At 36.3% G+C, this 17225-nt stretch overlaps 3 protein-coding genes across 13 annotated transcripts; 2 read left to right on the top strand and 1 right to left on the bottom strand.

The window, feature by feature from the left end:
* Positions 1-182: 182 nt before the first annotated feature.
* dsh (Segment polarity protein dishevelled) lies at positions 183-7962 on the top strand. Of its 3 annotated transcripts, XM_043421950.1 has the most exons (10): positions 185-777; positions 1464-1533; positions 2169-2418; positions 2526-2708; positions 2872-3082; positions 3347-3475; positions 3561-3775; positions 4316-4798; positions 5255-5503; positions 6823-7962. In XM_043421950.1, exons 1-10 carry the CDS (start codon positions 617-619, stop codon positions 6855-6857), a joined length of 1986 nt encoding a protein of 661 aa, XP_043277885.1. In that variant the 5' UTR covers positions 185-616; the 3' UTR covers positions 6858-7962. The 3 variants fall into 3 exon arrangements, with proteins under 3 accessions (XP_043277884.1, XP_043277883.1, XP_043277885.1); XM_043421949.1 differs by having other exon boundaries at positions 183-777; positions 4319-4798; positions 5255-7962; XM_043421948.1 differs by having other exon boundaries at positions 183-777; positions 5255-7962.
* Positions 7963-8590: 628 nt separating this feature from the next.
* On the top strand, positions 8591-10149 carry LOC122412454 (uncharacterized). 3 transcript variants are annotated; one of them, XM_043421954.1, is made up of 3 exons: positions 8591-8722; positions 8809-8848; positions 9029-10149. In XM_043421954.1, the coding sequence occupies exons 1-3, from the start codon at positions 8650-8652 to the stop codon at positions 10050-10052; spliced, it is 1137 nt and encodes a 378-aa protein (XP_043277889.1). In that variant the 5' UTR covers positions 8591-8649; the 3' UTR covers positions 10053-10149. The 3 variants fall into 3 exon arrangements, with proteins under 3 accessions (XP_043277889.1, XP_043277888.1, XP_043277890.1); XM_043421953.1 differs by having other exon boundaries at positions 8797-8848; XM_043421955.1 differs by having other exon boundaries at positions 8612-8722; positions 8812-8848.
* LOC122412455 (guanylate kinase) lies at positions 10060-17082 on the bottom strand. 7 transcript variants are annotated; one of them, XM_043421961.1, is made up of 7 exons: positions 16930-17082; positions 15865-15925; positions 15272-15539; positions 14936-15159; positions 14017-14127; positions 13707-13823; positions 10060-12465 (listed from the first exon to the last, which is right to left on the bottom strand). In XM_043421961.1, exons 2-6 carry the CDS (start codon positions 15899-15901, stop codon positions 13816-13818), a joined length of 648 nt encoding a protein of 215 aa, XP_043277896.1. In that variant the 5' UTR covers positions 15902-15925; positions 16930-17082; the 3' UTR covers positions 10060-12465; positions 13707-13815. The 7 variants fall into 7 exon arrangements, with proteins under 7 accessions (XP_043277896.1, XP_043277893.1, XP_043277894.1 ...); XM_043421958.1 differs by lacking the exon at positions 16930-17082 and adding an exon at positions 16454-16762 and having other exon boundaries at positions 13739-13823; XM_043421959.1 differs by lacking the exon at positions 16930-17082 and adding an exon at positions 16454-16762 and having other exon boundaries at positions 10060-10894; positions 13739-13823.
* Between the last annotated feature and the right edge of the window lie 143 nt (positions 17083-17225).

The raw sequence follows: 17225 nt of genomic DNA, 5'->3' as shown, positions 1-17225 counted from the left end.
GTGAAAGTGAAAATAACAAACGGGTTTGTAAACAATAAATTCGAAAAAACAATAAATTTGTCAATCGAAACTTCTATTTCCATTGTCATCAGCCATCAATGAAACCAATCCAATAAATGTTCACCTGTCTTGACGTTTGGACGTTTCATGAAAACACTGCTTGGTCCATGAGAAGAAAAAACGGTAAAAAGTGACGTCTGTTGGCTGGTACGGATAGAAGAGCAGCAGTATATCTCGTTTCTTTGGCACAAGAATGTGGTAGAATGGCTGGTGATACGATAAAACCGGAGGACTTAACGAGAAGACAAGATTTATCGTAGGGATGGTACGATAGGGAGGAATTGCTGTTTTTTAAGAAATTTTTATAATCGTAATGTGCGTTACGGGAGGTTGCTAGATCGAGGGGGGGTGTCTCTTGTTATCGAGTAGAGAGCAGCGCGGATGACATCTCGAGCTGTACACACATTAAAGAGCCAGGTCAAGCATCGAGCTTCGGCCATATTGGTTTTAAAGTGAATCGTTGTCAGCGATATCGGTGATTGTGAATTGTGTGTGTTTTTATAAATTATTTTTAAGTTTCTTTGATTGATTGAATGGTTGAAACACATTAACTGCCATGGAAGAGACTAAAATAATTTATCACATCGACGATGAAGAGACTCCGTATTTGGTAAAGTTATCGATATCACCGGAACGCGTCACCCTCGCCGACTTTAAAAATGTTCTCAATCGCCCAAATTACAAGTATTTCTTCAAATCAATGGACGACGATTTTGGGTACGTTTTTATCTTCGCTCACTCGGATCATCTCGTCGTTTTCCATCCCTTAATACTCTACGGTTCTTTACTTTCGAGGAAAGCCGCCATGTTTTTCATTCGCATTATTTTTACCGAATATTCCATGGCTCGAATACAAAGAAAATGCATTGAGAACCGGAATGACGTTTATTCGCAGTTTTCTGTATATTTTCACAATGTTAAATCTTTCTCGATTTCCAAACTTCGATGGATTGATCCACTGATTCATTTGACATTAACTCGTTCCGATCGAACGCATGTCAAGAACCTCATGGTATTTCGGCGATTTATAAACGAACGATATTTTATTTTTGACGTTTCGTTTCCTCAAAAAAAAAGTATGGTTTATGCCATGTTCACTGTTCCTGTACATAAGATTTCACTGAACTTATATTTGAAATTCTCTATTAAAGTAGTGACATTTAAAAAATATTTTCTATTGTCGATACGAAAAGTATTTCAACCAATTTCCTAAAACCGAATTTAAAAAAAATTGAGAAATTAAGCAGTATATTTCTATAATAAAGAATAAAATAATCAAATTTTTAAAAACTACTATTGTTTAATCAGTTTAATTTTTTCTAAGCAGTTTATTGTAACCCTACACAATTGCCAAGCTTTTCAGTCAACAATTTATATAATTTTCAATAATTTGTTGTCATTAGCGTTGTCAAAGAAGAAATCATTGACGACGATGCCCACTTGCCATGTTTCAACGGTCGGGTGGTTTCCTGGGTACGTATTCTATTCTCTCAAATTTATACATTGATATTAAAATAACAGTCCTCCAAAAGGTATATAACAAAACTCATTGAGCAATCAAGATGGTAATCGTATTGACCACAGATAAGATAGTATTCATTACAAAAATGAAAATGCTCTAATTTTTACTGCAAATATGACTTTGCTCGTGAATTTATTCCCTCTTCCTTCAACCTGGTCATACGGTTTTCACATTTGTTTTGCATAAAAACTTCAGAACTATCCAGACTCACATTTTTTGAAAGTTTCCAAATCCAGACTCGAGTGACATTTGTACAAAATTTGAAGCCCTCGCATGTTTTTCCAATAATTATTTTTTCCTCTATTGTTGATGAAATTTATAGGTTGGTAGACTGGGTCCATGTATTTGTGTGATTAAATAATGAATCATAAAAAATATATCTCTGGAAACGACAATTTACTTGAAATTTGAATCTTTCCATTCTCCATTTGAACTTTGATTAGAAAAATCGTTTGTTGAAGAAGCTTTTATTTACTGTATAAAAGTCTTGTTTCATGTCTGAGTTTCATGGAAACTCTGCTTTAGATACAATAAAAATAAAAGTCATTCCAATATTCTCTACAATATCAATGAAAATATTTCACAGCTCGTATCTGCTGAAGGAAGCAACGTGTCCGATGGGGCATCGCAATGTACCGATTCCGTAGCACACAGTGAAGCAAAGCATGAGAGGGTGGATGTTGCACCTGGTTTGACAAATCGAGCAGCACCAGCTTTATCACACGACGACACGTTAACTGAAACTGAAAGTATTATAAGCAGTCGACAGGGTCATCATTTACACAAAACTTCTAGGCATCACTCCGATAAGTACGAAAAGTACAATAAGTATAATGGTGAGTTGAAAAACAGTATAAAAACTTTTCTAAACATTACATGCTTTGGTTAAACGATTCAACCAAAATTCCGATCGTTTACCGACCAATTCCTGTCCGAATTTCAGGATTGCGGATCAACGGCCATTCGAAACATCGTTCCGGCCACGGATACGAGACTGCATCGATTTTAAGCTCTGATCTCGAAACAACGACTTTTTTGGAATCTGATGACGACGCTAGCAGCCGTGTAACGTCAACCACGGGACGCCATACAAACATGAGTAGCACAATCGAAAGAGCTACTTTGGGTACGTTGACAAAAAGAAATCTTGTTCAAATTCTGTAAAAACAAACTTACCCAGTTCAGAAAACACACATCCATATTCTTGAAATCTTTCATCATATTTCTCAAATTTATCAATTGAACGATCGTGACGAAACGGAACTCTCGTTTCTTTTCTTCCGTACCAGATCGTCGCAGACCTCAGAGACGTCGTCGACACAGGCTACCACCGATGTCCAGAACGTCTTCATTCAGCAGTATTACCGACAGCACAATGTCCCTCAACATAATAACGGTCTCCCTCAACATGGACACTGTGAATTTCCTTGGAATTAGCATCGTAGGTCAGAGTAACACGGGAGGTGATGGAGGCATTTATGTCGGCTCCATAATGAAAGGGTAAGAAGTTCAAGCGACAAAAACTTCCACTCGTGACTGTTTGGGACGTCAAAAAAGCAGTCTAGCACAAATTGCAATTCGCAAAACCAGAATATGGGAAGAATGAGTCACATTTTCATTATGTTTTAGATTCAAACTCGATTGCCAAGTATTTGAAACTCACTAATTGGAATTTTTGCTAGAATTTTCTCACGAAACATCTTCAAAGAGTAAAATGAGACCGACTGCCGAATCTGTCTTCACAAATGTATTTTGTTGTTTCAGAGGAGCAGTTGCTCTGGATGGGAGAATAGAACCAGGGGACATGATTCTTCAGGTGAATGATATCAATTTCGAAAATATGTCAAATGACGAAGCAGTCAGAGTACTACGAGAAGTAGTACAAAAACCGGGGTACGTTTGTGAAAATGCTCGATGTTTTCTCTCTAATTTTTAATTTTCAATGAATTTTTATCATTGAATTTATTTTCATCGATAGACCCATCAAATTGGTTGTCGCTAAATGTTGGGATCCAAACCCGAAAGGATATTTCACAATACCTCGGACAGAACCAGTTCGTCCTATCGATCCTGGCGCGTGGGTGGCGCACACAGCTGCAATCAGAGGCGAAGGCTTTCCTCCCAGACCCCCAAGCGCTACGACATTGACTTCGACGTCGAGCAGTCTCGCCAGTACGCTTCCGGACACCGAGCGTGAGTTTCAATGCAAATTAATGTTGAAAATCTTCCATCGACCGCCCAGGCTCTATGGAGCATTGTTGAAATTTTCACGTCCTGGCTATTTCAATTGAAAGTACCTGACCAATGAAAAGATCGAATCTTTTGTGAACTAAAAAATTCACGAATTTTATCAATTTTCAAAATTGCAGTATTACGCATCGCACGTTGTGCTAAACCAATAAAATTTCGAATTCAAATACACGTGCACTCCAACTTTAGTCTAGAACTAACGATCAGACCCGAGGTTACTACCATTGGGTCATTACGACCCCTACCGTAACCGTAAATTTCGACTCGATTGCGAATTCAATTTACATTTTTGGACTGCAACCTCAGTGGAAACTTGATATCATGAGAAAACAAATTCCAAAAAATAGCGATTTAGTTTTGAGCACGTAGAATCGCCCGAATCGTAAAGATCCACTGTAGAATCATTGTTTTAGGGATCAATGAAAAATCTGTACGATAAAAATGTGCATTGCCCGACCCCCCCTAATAAATGTCGTTTATCAGAAGAACTTCACCTGACGATCAACACCGACATGCCAACGATAGTCCGTGCCATGGCACGTCCGGACTCCGGTTTGGAAATCCGCGATCGCATGTGGCTGAAAATAACAATACCGAATGCATTTATCGGAGCGGATGTCGTCGATTGGTTGAATGCACACGTAGAAGGATTTATCGATCGGCGCGATGCCCGAAAGTACGCGTCACTAATGCTCAAAGCCGGTTTCATCAGACACACCGTCAACAAAATCACATTTTCCGAACAATGCTATTACATCTTCGGCGATTTGTGCTCCGCTCTGAGCAACATGAAATTGGACTGCGATACCGTCGGTCCTCTGCCACCTCCGAGTGCCTGGGATATGCCCTATTCCGGCACTTACGCACCTCATTCAGCTGCCGGATATAGCCCTATGCCCTTCAATTTCACCAATGAACCAACCGTTTACGGATACAATCGTGAAGAAAGCGTCAACAGTGGCTCAGGTGAGTCCGATTTCAATGCCAACCTCAAAGTTTCGTGTCAACGACCATATTCGTCCAAATTTCAGTCAAACTTTTACTAAAGTTCCAGTTATTTAGATTCGAAGTGGAATCCATTCAAATAAATAAAGAAATGAAAATCGACGAACAGCGGCAACAAAATGCTGAGAAAAATGGAAATTTTTTCATCTTTCGATGAAAATTATTTGATTCTGCAGTTGAACATTTCTCTTAGCCTTGAAACCTTTGCCAAATTAAGAATAATTAATATTAAGGTCCAAAAAAAAAGTGTCTCGTTTTCCTCAATGTTCCAAAATGGCAAATTTTTAAAAAATTCGAGTGATCAATCTCGAGCTATACCCTTCGCCGAACTTGGATCTAAAATTCGCATGAAAAGTTGAACATTCTTTTCACACGAGCTCTGACGGATTCAAACCTTTGTCTTTTTTCTTTTTATAGGTGGAAGTAGCGCAGGCAGTGAACACATTTGCAAAGAACCAATACACGATTTGAAGTCTTGCTCATCCGCCTCAGAGTCGGAGTTACACGTACCATCAATACCATCGATGCCGAACAAGAATTCGAACAATGGAAACGGCTCGAACGGGAAGAGGTCGAATGGGAGTCGTAGCCGTTCGAGTGGTTCGGAACAGTCAGTGCCAACAGGGTCAGGGTCAGGAAATCAGCCAACCCAACAAGATATATCTGGTAGTAGACAGTCATTTCGCATTGCGATGGGAAATCCTTGTGAATTTTTCATCGATGTTATGTAGAATTTGTTGTTCTTGTAAATAGTTGAGTTTTGCATATTGGGGGGAAATCTATAAGGTCTCAAGAGTAGAATAGTACATTTTGCACTGTTGTATTAGTATACACAATAGGTCACACACTGCACGAAAAATAAAAACCATAAAAATATTCAAATATCAATATTATGTGAATTTAAAAAAAGATTCATTGTCATTTATGATTCTTCAATCAAACGGTCGTAATGAATCACAAAGGTAATTAACGTAGGAATTTAGCGTCGATTTTATCTCTATTAAGATAAGGATCGACAGACGACTAGAACTTTGTTGTTTTTTTTCTGTTACTCAGCTTAAGAGATTGATATCCAATCGCCGATGAAATTGGAGTACGATCAACCGTTTTAAACTGAATCCTGCGAAAAGCAATGCTTATTCAATCGTATATAAATGCATATTAAATGAAACTTTTTTCTGCTTTCAATTGTAACGGTCAACAGAGTCCTGTGTACAGTTTTTTTTGTTCTCATCGTTATAAAATACTTGTCACATTCTACTCAAAAAATATTTGCATTTTGTTGCGTAGTCCTTGTCGATGAACTATTTGCAACTTTACATTCCTTCTATGTACTTCTGTCACGTTGATTTGTAGCACTTTGCATGTAAGATTGTGGTATTAAAGTTACTTGGTTGGAACAATGCGACGAAGATGTCTGTTGAATTTGAGGATGCACGAAATTTTTTGATAATTCCTTTTTATAGATTTACTTTACAAATTCATTCTAACGTTTTGAAATAAAAACTCGAATTGTTTATTTGCATTCAGATGACAATTTGACATAGTCAAAGATAAAAAAAATATTTTCTTGCATTCCAACAAAGCAAACTTCACAGTCGTTGGATAATTATGATGTGGCCTTGAAACAATAATTCATTTCAATAATGAGCCGTTGTATAACGACACTGCTATTACGCCAGTACATTTATTTCAAATAATTCATCAAGGATTCAATTCGTATGACGATTGAGCTTGAGAATAGTTGAACCTTGAAAACGTCGTTTTTTGAAACATCAAACCTAAGAATAAAGGCTCGTTCTTCAGGCCAAAAGCGCATTGCAGCATGTTTACATATTGAAATATTCAAATGAAAATAATCATGAAAGAATATTCGTCTTTAATTTAATATCTGCATGAATCTCATTGCTAAATGAGGCATATTTATATATTTCCATTGGTTAATAATCAATCATTTTAATGCCATACTATTGATTGCGTTTTAGGCTTACCTGCGACAATGGGACAACTATTTCTTTAAACCATCACGAAGAAACTGTATTAGATATTTGAAAAAGAAAATAAGCGAAAGAAAAAACAGGCATTTGGTTTTGATCCAAATGAAAGTCTTCTACTACGGTATCTTTGATCCAAAAAAAAAAAAGAAAAACAAAACAAATAAGCGATTAAAGTATTCGCGTACACGATGGTCCACAGTTTTATCTACGACGTATACTCAGACCCACGCAAGCGAACAGAACAAAAATATGTTTCTATCATGTATGATTGTCCATACAGAAACTTACCAAAAAGATGTTCAACATTCTGCTGCTGTAAACATGGCACCCTGATGAAACGAATTGTAAATATTGAAATATATAAAAAGAAGAAGAAAATGGAAAAAAATCACACAAAACGTGCCATCCCAATTGAATTAAGCGAGCGTGGACATTAAGGGACTGTTACCTGCGTATTTTATTATTATTATTATTGTTTTTTTTTTTTATTCCGGTATCTCGTATACAATTAGCCTCGTATTATTTTTATATCTATCGAGCTTTTTTATTCTCATTCGAGTATACCTCGTTGAAACGCGATAAAAATCAGGCAACGATGATCGTCTGACAAAGAAATCTCGCACAAATATGTTGTTTAAATTCATGAAAACTCAGCAATATTACTGTTTTACTGCGCTGCCATCTTCGTAACGATTTCAGTGGAACAAAAGAAATGAAAAAGAAAAACAATACGAACTAGACGAAACAGACTTCGAGATACTGACTTTTTTATATATATGTATATATATATATGCGTATACACTTATTTAACTATAGGATGCACTAGATCACTTCTATTATACGTAAGGTATATTAAAAGTAATTGCGAATTTGCGTACAAACCATGTTAACCCTTCATGTACAAGATTCACATAGAACAAATGAGAAGAAAAATAACGAAAAATCCTCCATTAAATCGTGTCAACAACGTTTATAGTTGACAGGAACATGTACCATCGCCACAATACACTGTTGCCAGATGTTATTGTGAATGAAGAAAAACAATAACAATCGAACAAACAATTGTCATAAAAATGTAATTTCTACTCTGTCGTTTCCACGAAATAAAATATTTGATATACTTATGAATATTTTGGTGGACGCTACTTGACAGTCATTTCTACTTTATTTATAAGTCATTTAAAAACATTATTACTTTACGAAAACAGTAATTTTCCAAAGACTCCTAACTAAAAATCTTCAGTCCAATTTTTCTCAAGGCCAAAACCAAATTTCATCGAATTTTTGTTCATCATTTTCATTGCTTTTATTGACACATTGATAAATGAATCGGGGGGTCTGAAGCTTGGAAAGATATTCGATAGATGCAGGCTCGAAAAGTAAATTCATTCGAATTATTCCACAAAAAAGTTCATCTTGCGTACCCAGAAAAATATACTTCGGGATGTGAATTATTTCTTTGCGTCTATTTATATCATAGTTTGTAGTACTTTGTTAGTTTTTCCGTTTTTATTCGAGTGTAAAAAGTACGTCCGGTGGATAAAAATTGTTTCGTGTGTACAATAGAAAAACTTGAAAAAACAGTTGTCAAGTTCAATAAACTCGAGGCAAATTCCAACATTTGCCTCGATCTCTTTTCGAGTCATGAAAAATGAATGCAAACAAATTTCAACCCAAAACACTGACGCACATTCAACCTGCTCATGTGTAAGTGTACAAAAGCAATGAAACGCTGTGGGAAGTTTATTTTAAGAAGATCTGAAAATACGCGAGCGCGAGACACGTACCCAGAAGCCTCATCTCCGCAGTTTGTGAATGGCTTTGCTACTCAACAAGATCATGGATTACTTCCAGTTTAAACTTCTTATTCTATCCATCATTTTATGTCGTATGTACCAAGACAATTGAAATAATCATTGAAATCGACATCGAAAATCATGAGATTTTATTTAATTTTGAAAGTGATTGTTTCAGAAGTGTCCGGTGAGAGATCGTGGGGATCCGACAGAGCCCGGTATGCCCAAATGAACTATTATAATCCTCAAAATCTACTTGGGATCTGAGACACCCACAAAAAGTTTATTTACGTCAAAACGGAAGTTTTCATTTTTCTTCCGTTTTTTTTTCTCATTTCACAACCGTAAAAGCCGACGAGAAATATGATCGTGGTGGATTTGTTGTTCATTATTTTTAGATACGATGGTTATGATCTACAAAAAGGACCGGTTTTCTACGAAGCGTACTACGCGGATGAGAACCAAGCAAAGACGACGGAACCCCAGCAATTTCGGGGAAACATCAAACCGGAAGAGCAGAATTTCAATGGTGGGATGATGATCGAAAAAATGTATCAAACCGCAGGAAAATCTTCGGTAAACCGTGCAAACTGGAGTCCTGACGAACCCAGAAGTCAAGGCACCGTGGACCGTTTTTACACCCAACAAAATCAAGCTCCGATATCAAACTTCGATTCGAACGGAGATAACCGACGACAAATGAGAGGGCAAGGAAACGTACATTTCATTGAAAATAGGAGATTCGACGAGGAATACATAAAACCAATTTTGTCTGCGATTGAAAACAGTGCTCGTGAGATTTTGATTAAAGAATTTGAGAAAGTACGCGAAATGCAGGACACGATTGAGAATGTGAAAACTTCGAGGTCTCCGAGAGTTGTGGACTTGGAAAACCGAGTGAGCGATGGAAGGCGAATTCCGGTGGGTAATCCCGAGCCTCCGAGTCGTTCGAATCAGCCGAATTCGTTCGATCAGAGCTTGGACACGGGGAGTTGGAAAAATTGGAGAGCCAACGATTATTTTACGGATCATAATCGTTTGGAAGATTCAGAATTTCCGAATTCCGTTCCTCGCAAACCATTCGCTCCTGAAATAAACAACTTTCAGCCCGAATCGAGCAACTACGTGAAGAGTGCGACTACTGCACCGGCGAGAGAACAGCATTTTGCGCCGGGAATAGAATCACCCGTGAAACTACCAAAACCACAATCATTAACGTCAAATTATTGGCCCACGAAAGATTTTGATTATCGAAATACAGAAACGCATGAAAATACACGAAATACTCGAAAATCCAACGAAATCGTTCCCGGCGTCGCATCCATCGAAATCAGTGAAATGCCACGACACAAAACTCGACATCATCACGGTGAAAAACCTCGAATCAGCAAACAACATCGTCGTCAGACGCCAGTAAACTAATCACTGATTCATCGATGCAACATCTTTATTCTTTACAAGTATCAACGTTTTCACATAGTTCATCAACGATTACATTAAATTCGTATTCTGAAGATAATTTTCCGGTTTTATAATTATTTTTCAACGATTCGATAAACACATTTTCGACCCCAACTGCAGTCTCTCCTTTTCCAACTCATTTATAATTCCTTCGTGTGACAAACGTCATGGAATTGACAGGATTCAATTCAGAATTAAAGTTGACCAAATGAATCCACAGAAAATGAAAAAAAAAAAACACGAACTTTATCATGAATTGATCAAAATTTCGATAGTGACACATTATTTTTCGACAGGCATCCAAATTTTGATGAATTTCAATTTTTAGTGATTGATTTCCTAGTGAATATGAGCGTTTCCACAGAAAATAATAGAAAATTTGTCGAACAACTCTTCAATGAAAATATGAATGTAAGATGACGAAGAGCGCGATGGAAATATCAACGAGGTTGGTGAGTTGGAGAAACTTTTCAGTTTTATTACATAATTGTTTCTTAAGCGTATTATAATTTTGTATCGTGGGTAGCTTACGTACAGCTTAATTTTCTACAACGGCGAATGTGACACGATTTTTGAAATCCTGTTGCAGTGAATCATCGAGTCGTGAAACGGATAACTTTCAATACGTTTTTTTTTTTCAAAAAATAAAATAAAATCCAACAAAAATAAACGTCTCTGTTCTATTCTTCAAAACGCAGTTATCGACAAGCCTTGGCATCATTATTTTAGAAAATAAATGCCTTCAGAGTCCTCAATGTACAGTGTTGATTTTTCCTTCAGATTTTTCTTGTATCTCCGAAGTACTATAATTCAAGATAATATTTATTAAGAAAGCTCTCAATTATTATCAGCCTTCTCTACTTAACGCATGCGTTCCAAGTTTTACGGTGGCCAATTACATTGATCTATTCCGATGAAGTGATGAAAAGTGTCTTTTTTCTCTATCTCATTTCTCGTTAGAGTTATAACATTAATATGATCTATCTTCCCTGTTGTATGTCATTGTTGTCAAAAGTTGATAAAGTGGAGATGAAACGTTCGGACACTTTTCAAATGGAATTTTTATAAGCAGTCGCTATGTGACTACAAAGCATCAACGTTTTATCGCTACTACATTAATTCAATGCTTACGAGTCTGGTATATACACGATAGATAATAATAATAGTCGAGATATATTGAGTGTTTGAATCGCCATGATCAGTTCTTATGCGATACCGTCATGCGAATAAAGATGACACTTATAACACGTAATTAGCTATTCTATGAGAACACAATTTCATTCTGGTGAATACTCTCAATTTTTCATAAATCTAATTTCTTTTTTTTCCTAAAATCTAGTCTTACGAGTATCAACGATCGTATATGAGGTAAACGACCCCAACTTCGTCGCAGTTTCTCATGCTGTGGTATGAAGTTCATTTATTCGATTGATTTTACGATTTCCAAGCGAAATTATCTGAGGCTCCGCTGAAGTTTCGGTCGTTCGCCTCAACCCCCGACGTCTACAATCTACGTTTTCGAATTTCGATTCTACGACAGAGTCGAAAACGACCTCGATTGTTTTCCCAGCATAAGCGCATTAGGTAGACATTTAGTGATGAAAACCGTATAAAGAGGAAACTATGCTTAGAAAAAATGACAAAATCAGGTTTTTTTTGTATCGAAATCAATCAAGGGCGTTTTTACTCCACGAATCCGGGGGTTGCTCGTTGTAGATTTTCGTGGAGGAATATAGTACATTGAAACAAAGATTGTTCCATTTTGTTATACAGAATACAGTATATTGAGTTAATTACAGTAACTTTGCGTCGTTTTACTTCGGTTTCATGAATCAGGTAACTTAAGTACTATGAGACATTTTTAAGTACATTCTAATGTATATTGGTAGATGTAAAAATAGTTTTTAATGTTCAGAGACCGAATTTGCTATTCGGGATGATGAAACCTGTGTTTTTCTATTTTCGAACCTTATTCATGATCATTGTGAAGTCACTCGGTAACTACTTAAAGTTCAGTCGAACTACGGTTGGCGAAAAACTTGGAATATTTATCCGAACACTCGTCGAATTTACAAATTCTAAAATGAGAGTTTCCTCGGCCTTTTTTTCATCGGGTGACTACTGAATTCAAGGCTTGGAAAGTTTTTATTTGCTCGAGAAGTTGCAACGTTCTTGAATAAACAATCACCCGTAAATAGTGGGAAACGTTGAAGAGAACTCGGTAAAGCTTTCAAGTCGTCGAAACTTTTTTCAACGTTGATAACCCTTTGGACGAAGGTTTCTATGAATTGAAAACTAGGAAGTAATGCTGTCTTGAAATGCCTCAAAATGATCGTCGGACTCGAAAGCACAGAAGAAAAAATTAATAAATTCTCTGAAAACGAAAAATGATGTTGAGAGGAGGTCTTCGACTCATTGCTGTATGCATAAATCGAGATGTGGAGAGTAACATGATTGGTGACATCAAAATTAAAAAAGCCTCGACAAATTAAAAGTTCTCGTAACGTTTGTCTTTGACCAGAAAAAGATGATTTTCAATTTGATTTCTCGTTGAAGCTAAATTTTTCTTTATGAGCCCAAAATATTCATTGCCATGAGTGAAGAAAAAATAATTCTAGATAACCAAATTGTTTCTAAACCAATACATGAAAAAAATACTAACAAAATGAAGGAATAGAGTAATTATTTGTTCGACATCTAATCGATGGAAGAGACAAATTTGAACAGTATGATTTTTAGAACTGAACATGTTTCACATCGAATGTTCCAAAAATCGAAAGATAAATAATGTGACAACGAACGCAAAGAACTGGAAAAAGCATTGGAATATTTGTAAATTTGTAACATTTACGAAATGAATTCATTTTCCTGCGCATACGAGATGATTCAATGTCAACTTGTTAAAGAAAAAAAAAAATAGTTTAGTTCTGTGAATTATGTAAAAGTCTGAAGACATACAGGAAATAAAATACTACTAGTTTAGTTCTGTGGTTCGACAATAAAAAAATCGATATCGAAAGTTTTTCAAATTTTCATAGGTACGATATGCCTGCATATGTCTATGATTCGAAAAAGCCTTCATTATTGTAATCAGTGATTATTCATCAATAACGAAAGCGTTCTTGCCAAAATTAACGACAAAACGATATTTTTAATGATTTTTGCATCATTGTACGATCGTCCTAACACACGATTGCATCTTGATACTATTTAATGTTACCTGAAAAAATATCACATAAAAATCGGTTCCAGTAAAAAGTAAATTTCTATACAGTAGATTTATGTACAGGTACTTATAACACGATTTTAATAGCATGGGCGCCGGATCTTTCATATTTGGCAATAGCAATGTATTTCTGAAGAAAGTTTGCGAGTAAATGTTCAACGGTGGGAAAATCTAAGTGGTTTTAGTCAGATTTGTTTCGTGATTCTCAATATGTTTGAATTTTTGACGGCCGATATTGCCTAAATGCTATAATAGTCTCTATGTTTATTAATTAAACGATTTTTCAATAAAATAGCTCTAACTATCCGAGCTCTATACCAACCAATTATGCAAATTTCTAACACTGTGGATCTCGTTACGATAAATACTATTTCTAAACGTTAAACTACCTTATTCGTTAGACATTAATCTTCGTATGTACCGTCAGGTTTAAAGAGCGTAGTTTTGCCGGAAGCCAGTAGTTTTCGAGAATCCTCTAAGATATTATTCTCTATGATCTTAGCTCTCTGAAAATTTTGGACAAAAAGTGAGTTATTTCAGGAATAAATTGGTTTAAGAGTTCACATCAGGAGTAATGAACGTTCTCACATTTTTGATCATTCTCGTTCGAAATATTTCAATAAAACATTTGAAAAAATTCTGTGATTGATCGAACCACGGGTGTGTTTCGGTCTGAATAGAATTGCTGTTGAAACTTACTGATTTCCTGGTATCTCTTAAGTTCTTCCAGGACAATTTCACGCAGTTTTTCGTAAGCCTTGTCCAAGTTGTCGTTGACAATCACGGCATGAAAATTTCCGGGCTGTTCACCTGCGAATGAAACATTATAAACGTGAAATAGGTTTTTAAACCGAAAAATCGTTACATGAAAGGGAATATTGAATGGAAGCTTTCACAGCTTTATTTTTTGTAGATAGCACTACCATTATTATTCAATTCAATTTTTACGGAGCTTTCCCGTACCTCAGTTTTCGTTGTATTTTCATGAGAGTGACGTGACTCGTGGAAGTTCATATGACAATTGGACGAACTGTATTTATGGAAATGAACTCGAAAAATAGATTTATGAGAAAATTCGTTGAACTATGAATCTGGTTTATATTGGTATGAGATGATTTGGATTCTTGACTAATAAGATCTTGTGGGTAAGTCAACGGAAGCTGAATCTGAATTTCTTACTCGTTAGACAATTTCAAATAGTCCACGAGACGACATTGGTTAATCTCATGCAATAGATTTCAATCTTCGGGTTCTGAGGTTGGGAAGACACCGATATCGGGATCAGGGCCTGGAAGACAGGGGAGACGGAATGATTAAGACAACTTTACTCTTTTTTCTACTTGAGCGCATAAAGGTTTTGATAAAGAAGCAGTTTGAAAGGCAAATAATAAAAACGATCACGATGGACAAAACTTAAATGAAAAACGAGTATTAAAAATGATTGTACGATATTCCGTGATATTCGTGGCAATTTCTCTGTATGAAGTGGATAATTCAAAACAGAGCTTGAAATTTTTAGATTTCTAGCGAGAACCGAATGATGGTCACCGGGGTTCAATGTACAACATAGAAATAAAATCGGTTCATTACGAATCAAAATGGCAAAAAAGCTGCATACCATAGTCAATCTCTGCTCTGGCCATGGACAAACGTCGTTGTAAGGAATCATGAGTTTCAGTTTTTCTGCCTTTCAAACGATTTTCAAGTTCCGATATCGAAGGAGGTTTTATGAAAATGAGCAGCGGTTCGAGATCGCTCTTCTTTATTTGCATGACACCTTGCATGTCGATATCCAGGACACATATTTTACCATTGTTCTTCACGTCCTCAACAGCTTTTTTGCTGAAACACACAAAATAATTAGCCTTTGGTAGGAATTCTGTTACCGATGTAATTCTTAAGAATTCTTTCAATCTTTCAAGATTCACATTCTTTTAAAAACCATTCTACAAACCTTGTTCCATACATATTGTCGCTGAAAACAGCATTCTCAATGAACTCTCCTTGATCAATAAGATCTTGCATGGCTTCTTTAGTTGTGAAGTAATAATGTTTACCATGCTCTTCGCCCGATCTTGGTACTCTAGTTGTATGAGAAACTGAAAATCCCAGAGTATCAGGAAATTCTTCAAAGAGACGTTTGATCAGAGTACTTTTGCCTGTGCCAGATGGACCGCACAGGACCAATGGTCTAGGACCTTTCTGAAGCATGTTATAAAATCCTGAAAAGTGAAAATTTCTCTGTACTTCTCTTGACCCAAGTACAAGAGGCAAAGTAGAAATGCCACGTTGAAATTCAACTTCCAGCTTTGAAAAATTAGCAATTTGATAAATTGTAAAAAAAACCATGTTGCTTCCCACAGTAAAGTGGCAAAGTTTGTTTCAACAAAATCAAAACTATGTCTTCAATTCCTGAAGACTTTGGGGGGCTTCTCAGGTTAGTAAACAAATTGTTCTAATTTGACAACCCACTTGTCTGTGGGGATTGAGCCCTGATTCTCACATTCTCAAGCAAAAGCCTATTTTATTGAATCAACTCTCGCGTACCTATGCTTAATCTTTTAAAGCCTGAAGCGAAGACCATTTTTGAGTATACCCCGATCCTCAGCTGAAATACGATTTTATAATGCATAGACAATGCTCGTTCTAGCAATATGATACATTTGTTGATTCACAAGACAGGATATTTGTGTTTATGATATCAATGAGGTACATCGCAAAGCAGCAATTACATAATAAACTGATGTGTGCAGTTTTATTATTTTCAGGGCATCGTCAAGACTTTACCAAAACTTCTGACATTTCTAGATATAAGAAGCGGAATTTTAGCCAAAATGAAAATCAAAATGCAGCTAATGAAAACTGCTGAAATTTTATATCAAATTTTACATTAATGAAAATATTTATCCTAAAAGATTGAAAAAACGTGCTTCGAAATGAATCAAAAAAAATTGAGCGAGACACGTTACGTGTGGTTCAAAATTTCGAAACCGGTATTTTGAACTATCAGGCAAATGGAAAAGAAATTAATCTCGAACGACGGAATGGTGCCAGAGTGGCTGACATTGCAAAAAAGTTTTTGCTGTTTGGATGGAAACCCGAATTCGCTTTTTGCAACTGTTTTTCTTCCACTCACGTGTCTGACAATCATATGCGGCAAAAAAATTAAAATATACAATATTATTGTCGTAGAGGTTATGAAATAACTGGTTGTTTCACGCGCAACGTCGCAACGTTTAACCTTTGAAGACTCTCATCGAACCCTCTTTCGAAGCAATGTACTACGCAATTTAGCGGGAAATGGCGGAAAAACTGAACCGGAAATTGATAGCCGCAACCATGCGTGAATAAACAAAAAGGACCGAAAAATAAGAAAAAATCGTATGGTCTATTATTATGAAACGTAATCTCATTACAATCTCTCGTAATTGAACTATTTGTATGACCTAATTCCGGCATCTCTCGAGTTACGACAATGCGAAGACCAATTATTCCATAGATCGATCCGCAGTGCAAATATAGTAAACAATTCGAGAACTAACTACTAGTCAAGAAGTGCGTGTCTGAATTTTCAGAAATATATTTTCACTGTGAGAAACGAACATTCCTTACCTTTGATGATTGTTGAAACAATTTTATAATTTCTATTCAATGACGCACTTAACAATTTTCGTGAAAAAATAAAACCTTAGCTTTCCGTCGTATCTGTTCGTCGTTGTCACACAAATACATTATTCATCAAGCATATACAGTAGCAAGGAGGTTCAAGATGCCGCAGAGAATGTTACCACGTTTTTACACAGTTTACAACGCGCATGCGGACTTCATTTCACGGTCATCCTCGGTGTTTTTTTGCCGTAAGCACGATTCCCTATCCACAGTATGATATGCACGGCGTAAAAAAATCG

The sequence above is a fragment of the Venturia canescens genome, chromosome 6, assembly GCF_019457755.1.
Source record: "Venturia canescens isolate UGA chromosome 6, ASM1945775v1, whole genome shotgun sequence".
NCBI lineage: Eukaryota > Metazoa > Arthropoda > Insecta > Hymenoptera > Ichneumonidae > Venturia > Venturia canescens.
Note: the sequence above shows the minus strand (reverse complement) of the source record. Positions and strands in the feature narration are given on the sequence as shown.